This window comes from Ostrea edulis, chromosome 2 (assembly GCF_947568905.1).
Source record: "Ostrea edulis chromosome 2, xbOstEdul1.1, whole genome shotgun sequence".
Lineage (NCBI taxonomy): Eukaryota > Metazoa > Mollusca > Bivalvia > Ostreida > Ostreidae > Ostrea > Ostrea edulis.
Window position 1 is genome coordinate 62297224 of NC_079165.1, and position 16691 is coordinate 62313914.

The 16691-nt window shown below is 35.5% G+C and overlaps 2 protein-coding genes across 2 annotated transcripts; both read left to right on the forward strand.

Moving 5' to 3' along the window:
- Nucleotides 1–2884: 2884 nt before the first annotated feature.
- LOC125678171 (potassium voltage-gated channel protein Shal-like) lies at nucleotides 2885–6307 on the forward strand. Its single transcript, XM_048916410.2, has 2 exons — nucleotides 2885–3940; nucleotides 5538–6307. Exons 1-2 carry the CDS (start codon nucleotides 3488–3490, stop codon nucleotides 5868–5870), a joined length of 786 nt encoding a protein of 261 aa, XP_048772367.2. The 5' UTR covers nucleotides 2885–3487; the 3' UTR covers nucleotides 5871–6307.
- Nucleotides 6308–7240: 933 nt separating this feature from the next.
- On the forward strand, nucleotides 7241–9405 carry LOC125678166 (potassium voltage-gated channel protein egl-36-like). Its single transcript, XM_048916400.2, has 2 exons — nucleotides 7241–7708; nucleotides 8002–9405. The coding sequence occupies exons 1-2, from the start codon at nucleotides 7241–7243 to the stop codon at nucleotides 8803–8805; spliced, it is 1272 nt and encodes a 423-aa protein (XP_048772357.2). The 3' UTR covers nucleotides 8806–9405.
- The last annotated feature ends 7286 nt before the right edge of the window (nucleotides 9406–16691 follow it).

Here is a 16691-nt window from a genome sequence, read left to right on the forward strand (position 1 = left end):
TCTCTCGCTGTGACCTTCAATTCGACTTTTAGATATATCGATGACGTTTTGTCTATTAACAATGATAGCTTTCATTCATATGTCGATTTGATATATCCCCGTGAGCTCGAAATAAAGGACACCACATAGTCGTCCACTTCTGCTTCATACTTAGATATTTTATTGAAAGTAGACATTAACGGCAAACTGACAACTCAACTGTATGACAAACAGGATGATTTCAGCTTCTCCATCGTCAACTTCCCATATTTGTGTAGCAATATTCCATTATCACCTGCATATGGCGTTTATATATCTCAATTGATTCGATATGCAAGAGCTTGTTCTGGGTATAGTCAGTTTTTAAATCGAGGTAAGCTACTGACAAACAAGTTGATGGTACAGGGATTTCAACAGTCTCGATTGAAGTCAGCATTTCGCAAATTCTATGGTCGTTATAACGATCTAGTTCGTCAATACAACCTCGCATTGGGTCAAATACTGCCTGACGTGTTTCATACCGATTGTTAAGCCGTTCTTGGGACACTGATTTTGACTGCGGATAACTCCGTTTACCTGATCAGGATATAGGGCTTACGGCGGGTGTGACCGGTCAACAGGGGATGCTTACTCCTCCTAGGCACCTGATCCCACCTCTGGTGTGCGGGGGTCCGTGTTTGCCCAACTATCTATTTTGTATTGCTTGTGGGAGTTATGAGATTGATCACTGTTCGTTATCTTCACCTTGCATGAAAATCGACTACTCTTCAAGTACAAGACTAGACCAGGGAAAAAGACAAGTCTATAATTAGGTTTAGGTCTTTCACCAAGTCAATGAACTGTGAAATGTAGGTGATCATGAATAAGTTAGCTATATTGTTGTATATGGACTGTTAGTCCCCGGGGGTCTCTACAGCCCAGTAGCTAAGTACTTCGTTACTAGCTTGAAAATACGGATGTATATTTAATTGCTGTTATAAAATTTAGAAATTCATTTCAAAATTAAGGATTATCTCCCTCATGCATAGCTCTTATCCTTAGATGAATTTGACTCCACTTTTTTGGCACGCTGTTTTTTCCTATAATAGCTCTAAAACTTCATTGTTATTTCGGATTTCAAACATTTCGGTAGAGCATCACTGAAGAGACATTATTTGTCGAAATGCGCATCTGGTGCATCAAAATTGGTACCGTATAAGTTTTACATAATTACTATTACATTACTAGAACTTTTAATGGGTGTAGTACTCTTATCTACTGAAATAAGAAACATGGATGTAAACTGATAATTCATGCTAATTTTTAAAGTCCAAGGGCTATAGCTTAGTGAAAAATCAACGGACCAAGACGAAATTCGATCTTTATCTGTAACCTGTTATGGCAAAGCAATGTATCAAATATCAAATAAATATCTGCAAGAATACAGAAAAAAAGTGCGGAAAACTGATTTACCGGACTAGCGGACGGAGTGCAAACCTAGAGTCGCCTTCGATTTCGTCGGTAGGGAACCAAATGAAGGGCTCGTTAAAAGAGACAGGCTCAACGATTCAGAGTTAAACTGTCTGATGTTTGCCTCTATACATATGGGAGAAAACTGTCACAATATGAAAATAAATTAAATTTAGATTAATTATTGTTTAAAAGTAATGATCAATACTCTTGTTGTGTGTTTATTACGGATCTGATCACGACGACATCTCGTGAATACAAAAATCTCATCTATACACGCTTTCTTCTACAGTTAAATTCCAGGTGATGGAGAACCCTGATGCGCAGCAACAACAATGTTGCTAGTCTGATGGAACAAATTCCACATTCGAGGGAACCAATTACTCTGCACATTCGTTTCAAAACTTGACGAGTCCCTTCATAACCCTCGTAATTTCGCATGGGAAACGAAATTGTCCGAGGCTTTCAGACCATGCTTGTGTAATGATCACCCGGTTATCAGAGACAGTATGTACATGTTCAGAGGATAAAGTCAAAACGGAATTAACAGTTTGTTGTCTGAGACGTGACATCCTGAAAAGCATTTTTTTGTATTAAACAGTAGGCCTATGGGCCACATCGCTCACCTGAGTCACCTTGGCTCATATCTAAAAAACAATCCATATATATATATATATACACATGTATCGTTTAGATCCTAGGGGTAAACGTAAGGTTGGGTGTTATAATTGTTTGTTTGTGCTTTATATATATATATATATATATATATATATATATATATCGGCTTATAAAACTTTGATTCCTATTATGACCCCAACCTACTCCCCGGGACCATGATTTTTACTAAAGTTGAATCTGCGCTATATCAGGAAGCTTTCATGTAAATGTAAACTTTTCCAGTAATTCTTCAGAAGATTTTTAATGATTTTCGATATTCATTTGTATGTAAAAACTTTGATCCCCTACTGTGGCCCCATCTTACCCCGGAGGACCATGTGAATCTGCACCATGTCAGGAAGCTTTTGTGCAAATGTAAATTTCTTTGGCCCAATGGTTCTTAAAAAGAAGATTTTTAAAAAAAAATCTATTTAATAGTATGTAAAACTTTGATCCCCTATTGTAGAAGAAGATTTTGAAATGACCACACCCTATTTTTGCCTTTGTGTGATTATCTCTCCTTTGAAGGAGGGCATGGCCCTTCATTTAAACAAACTTGAAAGCCCTTCACCCAAGGATGCTTTTGGTTAAGTTTGGTTATAATTGGCACAGTGGTTCTGGAGAAGAAGTCGAAAAATGTAAAAAGTCTAGACCGACGGACAACAGGCGATCAGAAAAGCTCAGGTGAGCTAAAATTAAAAGTTTAAGGGACTTAGAAATGGAATTTAGAAACTGTATGAATAAACATATGAATAATTTAATCGGACATTTATTAACATGAATCACATTTGTTTCTACTCCTTCCAATTTGATTTTTCTAATTTTTTGTAGGACGGATCCAAGAAAAAGACAATGGGGTTGACTACCACCGTTTTAGTAGTTATATTGCACATTGTATATCAACCTCCGATACCCAATCGACTTCAATGAACTTTGATCGTAACCATTTTTAAAATGACAAAACCATGAAATACCAATTATTCGTAGCCCTTGGGGAAAGTATAATTCTGAATCCGCTCATGGGCTTCATGCCATACATATTTAATGAATCAATATATCCATTAGCACTACTTCAGTAAAATGGTACATCAAATACAAGAATACACGCCTTTTCTCTTGGGAATCAAACAATTATATGTATATCAAATTCCATTCTCTGACAATGTCAACTCAGATATCCTACAATGTGTGCAGCAGCTCAGTCAATAATTGTCCACAATACATGATGTAAGTCATGCTACCATCAATATTACAATTGTAATTAGGCAAACTTAAATATGCATTGTAGACGCATATAGAACACGCGTATTAGAGAATCGAGCAATTACTGATATTATAATATTGTTCCCTCTTTGGTATACATGTAGTTGAAACGTATGTTACATGTTATCCAGTCGTGAAAATGTTTGAAGTAAATTTAAGAGGAACAAAGTTTTCCTCAAGTTCTACAGCGGTGCAGCATCTTTTAGAAAACCTGTCAAAGAAAAATCAAACAGAAATTCTTGCGGACGGTAGTTACTCTTTAGACAGAAATCCGTTAATATTTCATTACATTTTAGACTTCTATTGTGAAGGCGAATTTCATCTGCCACGGAATATTTGTCCGGTGCAAGCACAGAAAGAGATGGAATTTTGGATGATTCCCATGAAGGAAATTCCTTTCTGTTGCTACGAAACATTGCATGACGACAAACAAACCGAGTACAAGGCGATAATTCTAGATGAGGGCAGTAGTGAAGGAAAACATCTCTTTACGTTAGAACGAACAGTCTACTCTAGCTCCTGTTCATTAACCAACATTCGAAGCAAACTTCTTCATGCGCTAAATCATCCACTAGAATCATGGCTAGGAAAGGTACATGTAACTTTGAATAAAAAGGGAAGTGAACTACTTGTGTATGTACATGTAGGTATCATTTTAGGCAATTTGCCATTTAAAGATAACGTTGGTTTGTTGGTTGTATATAGTTCAACGTCCCGCTCAAGAATTTTTCACTCATGGAGACGTCACCATTACCGGTGAAAGGCTACAAAATTTAGGCCTATGCTCGGCGCTTATGGACTTCGAGAGTAATTTTGAGGGGTACATTGTAGGCAATGGTGTGCTATTATTATCAGATGCAATATATTCTTCAACTATATCAATATTTCGCAAAAATGAGGAAGTTTTAAATTGTTCTTAACTTTGTGACCTTCCTATATATGAACTTTGAATATACCATATTTATTTTGAGATAGACACGATCTGGGTTACTAGCTCAATCTCATAAATCCTGTAAAGAATACAAAATTACGAGAAGGGCGAACACAGACCCCTGGAAATACCAGAGGTGGTCTACATATTTGTCCATGATGCTTTCTCACAATTGGAGCCATAGAATATAGATGGCATCTACCTAAGTACCTACCCCTTGCTTGTCGTAAGAGGTGACTAAATGGGACGGTTCTGCGGATGAGACCGCAAAATTCGAGGTTCCGTGTCGTAGCAGGTGTGGCACGATAAAGATCCATCCCTGCTCAAATTTCCGCAATTACAGCACAGGGGCCAAGCCCGTTTTGGGCCCGAACTCTGCGATACCATAAATATAGAAAGGGGTCTAACTCTGACCAAGATAAAAAAAAAAACTAACCACTCGCTTCAAATGCCTAAAAAAAATCTTAAACTAGGTACGCTATGCGTAATTTGTCGTTTTCTTTACATAGATTAATGTTTTAACCACTTGCATGCCAAATCTCAAGTCACAGGTTCTTAAAATAACAAAGATACACGTCATCGTTCTCTCGATTTCACTTGTTTATTTTTACTAGGAATTTACCGGTCCAGGTCACGGAGTCGTTTTTCGCCTATGACAGCAGCGAAATTCTGACTAGTGTGGACGATTTCGGACCTGTCAATTAAAACTTCGCATCAATTATACGCTACTTACTTCCTCATACTTTAATAATGTTCTTCGTGTAGACGTTACACGACTTATTTTTCCTCAGCAGCATCAACTGTTCACAAGATCTGTTATTTTAATGAAAACACTAAATACCCGAAATGTCTAAAACTTTAAAGCAGGGGGAAATGGGTAATAATAATCTAAATGAAATAGAATAAACAAAAACAAAAAATTAAAAAATCCCAAAAACTAATGTTCAATTTCCTTCTCTAGGTGCAATATCACAAGAATAATGCTTTGATCAGTCTTAAGGTATTTGAGATTTTAAGACTATCGGGTATTTGGTGCGTTCATGACCTTTGAGCAGGGGGAATATTTACCGTGCCATAACTGATTTGACACGAGGCCTCGGCTTTCGCGGTTTCAGCTTAAGGATCGCCCCATTTAGTCGCCTCTTACAACATACAAGGGGTACCAAGGACCCGTCCTAATTTGGATCCCACGGGACTATTTTGTTGTTAATATGACTGTTTGTTGTAATAAAAGAATCATTTTGATTTGATGTTGTAGATATGGTTGTTCATCGTTGCAGTGTTTACAGCTGTATCCATTACCGTTTTCCTCCTGGAAAGTTCCGCTCTATACCGTGTCCTCAGAAGTGGTCATCCGAACAATAAAACGTATGAATTGTTCGGCCACAACAAAAAGCTGCTCAAAATTATGATTACCAAAACGTCCTATGAAATTGCATTTGCAGAGCTTCTATCCAACACTGTCCTTATATTTGATTTCCTCCTGAGGTTCAGCATTAGTCGCAAGAAAAAACAATTTTGTAAAAGGCTTCAGAATATCTTGGAGTTTATGACAGAGATGATTATTTATGCTTGCGGCATATTTGACTGATTTTGAAGAGTCGGTAAAAGCCTTTTCGTACGAAGGTGCGTTCTGGCTGCAAGTTCTCTATTCCCTCCGTGTAATTCGAATTTTTCGCATAATAGACACGAGTTCAGAAGTAAAAATGTTGAAATAGTAGAAATGAATTTTTACTGTTTGTAATGGTTCTAATATCTTTCGCGTTTATTTTTGGGTCATGTATATTTTGGGCAGAATTTCTAAATCCCGATACCTATCCCAACATTTTTATCGGCATCTGGTGGGCATTTATTACCATGACGACTGTTGGGTATGGTGATTTCTACCCCCAAGACAACCTCTGGATATTTTGTAGGAGTTTTGACTTCAACTTTTGGTTTGATACTCTTAACCATGCCAATAGCAACGATATCATCCAATATCAGCAAGATATATGATTGTTACAATTTTAGAAAAACTCATTTGAAAAGAAGCATAAAAAATAGATGGACTTTACCAAACCTTTCCCAGGAAACCAGTAATTTGTAGCAATGAGGATAATTTTCATGTTCATAGATAATAAATTATTTGTCGCAGTTCCATAGTGGTCATGGAACTTGCCTCACAGTCAAGAGATCGTGGGCGATTTTATCATCGATCTAAGGCGTATAAGATACTAGTAGGTTAGTGACTGCTCGTCAAGCACCCGGCATTCAACTAAGCCAAAATTAGTCACATCTTCCGAACAAGATCTTAACAATGGAGATAAAAAAAGCCCACATTGTCAATCTTGAGAGCCGCCATGCATTGGTCGATACTGGTAAAAAGAATCAAATGAGGCATTAAACAATGCACGACTCCCATCAAAATAAATTTCAAATATGTGAAGTGTAAAAATATGTGCGAGTCTGGCAACTTCTGTTCGATTAGATTATTGCATTGCAAGTCTTAGAATTATTCTGTTTTGCGGTTTGAATTGCATCAATTGTATCTCTCCTTTGTATCGGTTCTATGGCGTTGATGTTATTTTTGATGTCTGTTTTTATGTATTAAAGCATTTTGAGAATAAAAGAGTTTTTACATTTGCTATTTTTCTGATTTTAAATCAGTATAATTGGGATGGCACTGCATCTATTCCATCAATCAATATTCTTCTCTCGATAGAACGAAGTCCATTGTCTTCTCTTATTACTGAGCCGCAACACCATTAGTAAATCAAACAAGAATACTTCATATTCTAATGAAATCCTCAAACCATAGAAATTACTTAAATTTCATATAACCCATTATCGAACATCAGAACTGACGGGTCTGTTTTCATAAAATCATGATCTGTTGAATAATATATCTCAGTTGTTGCGGACTGATGCTATCGTAATGATTCATTAAAAATTCACTGGAGGAAAGTGAAATTCAGAAAAATGGATGACGTGATTCAAATTAATTTAAGAGGTACTGAATTCCTTTCCTCGTCTCCTTTTGTAAAAGACTTTTTGCATACCCTTGTTACAAAAGACAGCGCAATCATTCGTCAAAATGGACAAATCTATGTGGACAGAAATCCATTTATTTTTCACCATATCTTAGATTATTATTGTGGTGGCGAATTCCATCTACCAAAGAATATCTGTCCACTTCAGGCACAAAAAGAAATCGAGTTTTGGAAGATACCCCCAAAGGATATTCCAACATGCTGTTATGAAGTCCTCTACAATGAAAATGAATCGCAATATACCGCCATCGAGAACTTAGAGAGCGATTTGAAAACCCAGACGAAGCAATCAATTTCGCCTATAGTAACAGGCCCTCAGGCTAATAATTGTGTTGGAAGACTTCGATACATGCTACTGGAAGCACATTTACATCCATTTTCTACGTGGACCGGAAGGGTAGGTTTAAGATGAATAAACAATATTTCTTTATTATAGCAATAGAAACACTATTGTACTGCTACAAGTAATATTTTTCGTTCAGTATCTTTAAATGGACATACTTTTGTATTTGCAAAATCTATACCATCGATAAATATTCACAGCTGAGGTTGAAAACCCACACCATTAATCACCTGCACACCGATTGATACAGATAACACGAGAAACAAGTTCATGCAGCAATTTTCACTGTGTGGGTTCAAATCTTTCAAAAATCATTTTTACCTAATTATTGATCCTTATTGTTGTAGATATGGATTTGTGTTTTGGCCTTAATCACAATTACTTCTAATATCACGTACTTGTTCAATAGTGACAATCATTTCCGAGTACCCCGCGAGGGACTGCAGGTTCTTCCAGGCAATTACACCTTCGACATGTCCCTGAATGATAAAGAACTGGTTTTCTTAAGAACAACACGTGAACCTATTAAAGGTGCCTTGGAAATTATTACAAACTCCGTACTCTTACTCGATATTTCGCTGAAATTTGTTATAACTCATCAAAAACTGAAGTTTGTATTGAACGTGCAAAATATTTTGGAAATAGCCACTGGGATAGCAGCATATCTGGTTTTCTACTATGATGTCAACCTGTTAAGCATGATGGATGGTAACAATTTGAATAATTTCTTTATCGTGGTTGGTGTGCTTCAAGGTTTACGAGTAGTTCGTAGTTTACGTTTAGTTGAATCCACACCAGAAATGAAGATATTAAAATTATCGTTATACAAGAGTTGGCGAGAGTTTCTTTTGCTATTGGTAGTGCTTACGTCTTTTTCCCTCATCTTCGGATCGGCGATTTTCTGGATGGAGCTTGAGGAGCCCGATACATTTCCAAACATCTTTGTCAGTATTTGGTGGGGTATAATTACAATGACTACCGTAGGATATGGAGATTTTTACCCCAAGTCAAGTGGCGGGTACTTGGTTGCCATTATTGCAGCTGTTTTCGGTCTGATGCTTTTGGCCATGCCCATCACAATTTTAGCATCCAACTTTAACAGTTTTTATAACTGTTATAAATACAGGAAAAGACATTTACTTTCTAAGTAGTTATCAAACACAGTCTGCATCATGGAACAGTGTACTCCACGACATCTTTATTATGCCAGTCTAATTACTGGGTAAGTCTTCGAAAGACCCAAGAACGGAGGACCAAATTAAACGTTTCTCAAATGTCTGTGCTCATTTGATCGAATACTTGATGGACGAAATGTACGTTTCATTACACTTTTCATGATTCATGTTTGTTATTTCTGCATTGCTTTGCCACGATGCAGACAAGTTAATTTCATTAGTGCCTAACGAATACAGTGTATGCGGTGGAATGTGACTTCAATCGATGAATATTGTGTTGGTGACTTTGCATGATATTGTATAGACATAAAGTATATCATATCTCCATATGATCGTTGTGCTCGTGATCTTCCAAATCTCAATGCAGCATTTCATCACATCAGAATGGAACCTTTGGACCTCACATTTTGACACTTGCAATATTAATTGCTATTCATGCTTTTTGGCATGTAAACTTTTGGTTTTGGTAAAGGGTCATTTTCATTTATTGCACTACTCTTTATAACTCATATCTATATTTGTTTAATGCGGAGCTTCTGTATAATAAAATGGGTGTTGCTACAACACGGAACGGAACGGAAAACAGAACGGATCGAAAATGATTAATGTAGCCAAGGTAACACCACAAAAAGGGCAATTATGTTTTGGTTAAAATCAAACTAAGAATTTGTTTTAAATCGGTGTTTATCTTAACATTTTGGATCATAAATTATTACTACAGTAACTTGATCCGAAGAGTCGGATCACAACGAGTTGACAGACGCAGATCATCAGATCACTCGAGACGTCTCTCTTGAGTCCACACATACCTTCAAACATCCATTAAAGTCCCAAACGACCCAGCAACTCTCATCTTTTAATGATTAATGAATCGAAATCATGAAAAGTTGTATCAGGTCGTATGAGGATTTAATTGATATTTGAAGGTATGTTTGGACACAGGTATAGTAGGAAATTATGTTAGGAATCTTATAAATGTAAAACTTATACGGTACCAATTTTGATGCACTATATTAAATCCATGAGACGGCAATGCAAGAATTTATCGATATAAGGCCTCAACCGTGCGCATGTTTCTGTGCGCCGTAAATCGAAGGTTTTTGCAAGGGGTAGATCAGTCCACTGTAGCTCTCTGATATGTCCAAATATTTTTCAGAGAGCTACAGTTCTGCGGGTAATCTAATAATAAAAGTCAAGAAACAAAAATCGACTAGCATCGCTGTTAGGGCTTTAGGCTTTAATGTCTCTTCAGACAGTTATATAGTGAAATACAATTGCTAAGTAACGTCAACATATCACGACGTAAGTAGTAATTGTCCTTTGTGACTTCATAATAAATTACCACGGTAGCGATTTAATACACACAATATTAGACAACACTGGGGAGTCAATTATATATTTCGGTTAAATGTAGTTTGTATAATAGTAAATTTAATAGAAATTGTTTATGTAATCCTAAAAACTACTTTATAAAATTGTTTAATCCTAAACTGAATGAAAAATAACTGCTTAAAATTGAAACTACATTTAACCGAAATCTCTAATGATTTCCCAGTGTTGTCTAATATTGTGTGTATTATATCGCTACGATTGTTGATTGATTGATGTTTTCCGCCACACTTAACAATCCTTCGATTATCTAGTGGCGCCCAGTTTTTATTGGTAGAAGAAAGAACTAGTTACAATGTACCTGGGAAGAGACCACTGACCTTCCGAAAGTCGCTACCATTGTAATTTACTATGACGTCACAAAGGACAATTACTTACGTCGTGATATGTTGACGTTACTTTACGTTTCTTGACTTTATACAACTGTATAATTATAGGATCCCCCACGTTTTGTGGTTGGATATGATTACTATCCAACAAGGATATTCTTTCTATCACATATTTTATCCTTACAGACTATTTAATTTGCATTTCAAAATATTCCCTTTCATTTATCTTAGCCCAAACTACAGTAATTCGTAAAATCACGCCGCTAGATATAGTTCGTTGGAAAATATAAATAAAAATTCATATTGACTATCACAATATCTAAATCAGAAAAGATCATTTTTAATTGAGACAAGATATGAGTATAATCTACCGATTATAAAGTCTCCCAAACGAAGTACTGGCTGTATAAAATGTATAAAAGTGGCTTTTTCTGAGGACTACCCCCCGCCCCCTTGACAAAACCCATGTCAATTTTAACTTCATTTGAAAAATCTAGATTACGGAGACTTTGATTTTGAAATTTTTCAAAAGATACCCTTTTTTTCCTTCAATAAAACTGGTGTCACTTGACATTGATTGATCCTAGTGTGTAGGTTACTACACCTTTTTAAAATTTCTGAAGATTGCATGTCTCTATCAGTCCCAGTTCAAAAGTTATAGCAGACTTATGTTTAAGGTCAGAGGTCAAGATCGCTGGAGTAACTTGACATTGATACCACATGGTAGATCCCATTATCCTATTATTACTGTATTTCTAAATATTGCATGTCTTTATCAGACTAAGTTTTTAAGGAATATCGAGTTTATGGTCAAGGTCACTGGAGTTGACCTTGATACTAGTTTGTAGATCTTATCATCCCCTTACCCTTTCTGAAGATCCATTGTCTCTATCACTTCCAGTTCTAAAATTATATTCATATGTCGATTCGATATTACCCTGTGAGCTCGAAATATAACACTACGGAGTCGTCCACTTCTGCTTCATACTTAGATATTGTATTTAAAGTAGACATTAACAGCAAACTGACAACTCAACTGTAAGTAAGTATGTAAGTAAGTAATTTATTTCCAATTTTGGGCCCAGAGGGCATACAAAGAATACAAAGTTCATATACATGTACATAAACCATAAAAGAGTGATTATCCAAAAGATAGATGAAAAATAAAATTTACAAGTTCATGATAAATCAACTTTTCTTAGTAATGAACAGCTATATATGTAATTGGCAAATTTTTCAATAATACTGTCACATTCGTTGCTCATAAGCCAGATAAATTTTTGTCTATTACACAGGTTTATACAATTCTTGCACAAAATGTTCATGGACTCTATGAATGGTTTTCTTAAGTGTTGGTATGCTATGCAGTCAAATACAAAATGGAATTCATCTTCTACACAGTCAGACTTGCAGACAGTACATATTCTCTCATTTACATGTGTTTGTGTGTAACGTCCAGTTTCAATAGCCAAAGAGTGAGAACTGATTCTGAAATTTGTGAAACATTTCAAAACATGAGGATTACGAATTACTGAAAAATATTTTTCTCTACAGAATCTTGTTTTGAATAGTGCATAGGTTCGTAATTTACCAAATTGTTTGTCTGCATTGTCTGAGAGTGTATTACACCACTGATATTTAAATCTTTCATACAACTTATTAGCAACAATTGAAACAATATTTTTATCATGTATAGGGCATTGTATATCCAACTTATTCAAAATATAATGAATGCTACTGATCCAGCTGCTTTTGTTATTATCGTATAATACATTGTTTCAAGTACAGCATTTTTTAATAAGGAATTTACTTCGGAATTTAAAATTCTTTGTAAATATTTAAAACAGCTTTTTATGACATCAATATACATTGGGAATCGACCAAGTTCACCAACAATAGCTTGATTTGAGGCTTTTTTATGTACACCACAAATATATTTCAAAAATTTAATGTGCATTTTTTCGCAGTACATTTTGTTAAAGAAGTTTTCCATACAATAATTGGGGCGTTTTGCAGAACATGTATCTGTATTTATTGTGCCCCAGATTTCACACGCATATAGCAGTACAGGTTTTACAGTATGATCATATAAGTGTATCAGGGTATGTATTTTAAGTTTAATATTTCCAAAAGATTTGACTAATTTAAAATATGCTTTTAAGGCTCTTTTGTAGAGATCAAACTGGCAATTTGTGAATGAGCCTGATGAGGAGAAAACAATTCCTAGATATTTATATGATGACACTTGTTCAATAATTTGATTTTTATAGAAAAAAATTTCAGCTGATTTTTTACCACTTTTGCAAAATATAATAATTTTTGTCTTCTTGAGATTGACAGACAGGCAATATTTTTCACAGTAGCTTTCAAGCTTATTTATACATTGCTGAAGTCCTCTTTCAGATTTAGAAATTAATACTAAATCATCAGCATACAATAGACAATTTAGGGAAATGTCACCTAATTTAACCGGATCATCATTATCATTAAATAAAGATGGTAGACCATTGATTAATATTTTAAAGAGATTTGGGCTTAAGTTATCTCCTTGTCTAACACCCACTTTAGATTCAAATGATCTGGTAAGTTTGTTTTGAAGTTTTACTGACATTGAGTTTGCCGTGTACATATTCTTAATGACCTTACAAAAAGGCCCCATTATGTCTAACTGATGCAACCTGTGTAATAAGGCAGAGTGTAAAACAGTGTCAAAGGCTTTAGAAAAATCAATGAAGCAAACATACAGTTTGGATTTATTATTTGTATATTTTTGAATTAGGGTTATAAGTACAAACATGTGGTCACTAGTTCTGGCTTTTGGTTGAAAGCCAATTTGAACCTTATTAATAATATTGTTGGAGTCCAAGTAATTTTGTAACCTGGTATTCAGTATGCTATTAAATACTTTGGATAAACAAGAAGTTATTGTTATTCCTCTATAATTTGAGGGGTCATATGGACTATCATTCTTATGAATTGGTTTAATAAAGCCTGTTTTCCATTCATCTGGGTATTTGCCAGAGGACAAGATAATGTTAAATAACTTTAGCATATATGGTAAAACATAATGTACATTGGTTTTTAGCATTTCATTTTTAATGCCATCCAATCCAGCTGTTTTATTATTTTTAAGATGTTTTATTGCATTAATGACTTCCTTTTCTTTAATTGTATAGTCTAAAGAAGTAAATGTTTTATAAGATTTCTCTGACTTAGCAAGGAGGTCTTCAAAATATTTATTCTGAATACTAAATTTACTATCAATACTGAGTAGTGTGGAAAAATGATTTACCCACTGTTCACTAGATATCTTAATGGACTGATCATTTGTTTGCTGTTCTGCTTTCAAATCTTTCAAAAGTTTCCAGTATGCATTTGGGTCATTTTCATATAGGGAATCTAACTTGTTTATGATTGTTGTTCTAAAGTTCCTATATTTTTGTTTGCAACATCGATTATATAGCTTACGGAATCTGAAGAAGGACCCTCTTATAATTGGGTCACTTGGAAAGTTTGAATACATTTTGCTTTTCCTTATTAGTTCAGAGCGAATATGGGCAAGATCCTTGTCATACCATTTCTTATGATTAGGGGTTTTATTACGTTTAGTTTGCTTACTTGATTTAATCTTTAGTGAGCGCTTACAGGCACTATATAATATATTATTAAAGTTTCCCAATAGTTCATCAGTATCTGTTGTTGAACCCATAGAACTACATACCCTTTTTGCACATTCATCAAATCGTAACATTTTGTCTTTAACCTCTGAGCTATCAAATGCTTTTAAAAAAGGCATTTCAGAGCTTTTGTTCCATACATATGAAAAAGGTATATTAGTGCAATGGTCTAAATTGGGAGCAACAATTTCTTCAAATGAACAATTAATATGAATTGTAATTTTTGCATGGTCTGAAAGAACTGGTATGTGATCATGTACATAGAAGTATAACACATTATTGGCAAAGGAATTTGAAACTAAACAGTAATCAACAACACTATTTCCATTGTATTGGAAAGAGGTAAACTTTCCTGAGAGATCACCAAATGTTCTGCCATTCAAAATTTGTACATCAGTAGAAACACACAAATCTATAAGGTCTTTTCCCCTCTCATTACATACACCATCCTGACTGAATCTTGGGGGTAAATTGTAACCCACATCATCACTAGGCATAGGTACATAATAGTCAAAATTTACATTTTCTGTTTCAGTGGCTGTTCTTGCATTCAAATCACCACATATTATTAAGTTTCCTAACTTGCCATATTTTATAACATCTGAATTTAACATGCTCATGACATCTAGGTTATGTCTAACTACATACGAGGAATTGGAAGGTGGCATATATACGTAACAAACATAGACATCTTTGTTAAAACCAAAGTAAGTTTTACAGAGTTTTAGCCACTGAATTTCACTACTAGAGTTTTTCAAAATTGTGACCCCTTTTTAACATCTTTGTTACTCCAGAAGTAGGAAAACCATTTTCAGTTTTACGAGATATTCTAATTGATTCATAATTTTCACAATAAATATCAAGGTCATCATGTTTGGTTTCTTGCAAACCTAATATGTCATAATTAGAGATTTCCTCTAAAAACGTTTTTTCTGTTGATTTATCAAACAAGGAATTTTTTAAGGAGTGAATGTTCCAACTTCCGAGTTTCAAGTGTTTTCTCACTTTTCTGACAGTCATATCATCCGATAGAGTTCATCCCTCAGATTGTTTGCCAGGATGAGAGTTCCTCTCTTTGTTAGGTGTTTTCTATCATTCAGGATGCCCCTTTGTGCATAGCCTCTGTAAAATAGGTTGCTGTTGTCACAAAGTTCAACACACGGATCACTTCGGAACACGTTTTGTAGGGTGACATTTAGAGTATTTACTTTTAGGTTGAGATCTAGATCTTTCCTTGGGAGGCCAAGTGATATTAGAATTTTCGAGTTAGGGAACTTCGACTTCGAACAGGTTACAAGGTTCTGCAATTGTTTGGTCAAGGCATCCTTGTCGTGTTTTTCCACATCGTTGCAGAGAAGATGGTAGATTACAACTTTTGGATCAAAATCTGTTTCAGGCTTCTTTTCCTGTATGTATTTCAGGGCCTCCTCAACTGTAAATTTCTGGACTTTGTACACATACGCCTTTGATCCAGCAACGAATCTGGAATTCACATACTTCACATTTGAGGTTCCAATAAGGAGAACTTGTTTTCTTCTGAAGTTCCGTTTAGGATTCATCTCTTCTCTGTTCCTTTTATTCTGTTGCACAGTCTGTTGTGCAGGGCACCTCTTACGTATATCATTATCACTGATATCATTCTGTACTGGGTAGTACCTCTTAGCTTGGGTGTTTTGTGCTGGCCTTTGGATCTGCCAATCATCATGATTCTTTTGATGGCTAGATGTAGCTGGTATCAGGTTTCTTTCATCTTGGAGCTTATAAATCTTTGTGGTCAAGATTTTATGTCGTTTTTCCTGCTCTGTGATTTGGGAGTTCTTAGATTCCACCATCTCTTCTAGAGTGTTAACTTCACTGTTGAGTTGTACTATACGTTTCTCAGCACAATCCGTTTTATTACGTAATACAGCAATCTGACTTTCCAGTTTTGATTGTAACCGGATGATTTCAGCTTCTCCATCGTCAACTTCCCATATTTATGTAGCAATATTCCATTATCACCTGCATATGGTGTTTATATCTCTCAACTGATTCGATACGCAAGAGGTTGTTCTGCTATGGTCAGTTTTAAATCGAGACAAGCTAGCTACTGACAAACAAGTTGATGGTACGCAGTTTCAACAGTCTCGATTAAAGTCAGCATTTCGCAAATTCGATGGTCGTTATAAGTATCTAGTTTGTCAACACAACCTATCATTGGGTCAAATGCTGTCTGATATGTTTCATACCGCTTGGCACACTGATTTTGACTACGGATAACTCCGTTTACCTAATCAAGATATAAGGCTCACGGCGGGTGTGACCGGTCCACAGGGGATGCTTACTCCTCCAAGGCACCTGATCCCACCTGTACCTAGGGGTCCGTGTTTGCCCAACTATTTATTTTGCATTGCTGATAGGATTTATGAGATTGATCACTGATCGTTATCTTCACCTTTCATGAGTTTGTATGTTCAAGGTCACTAAT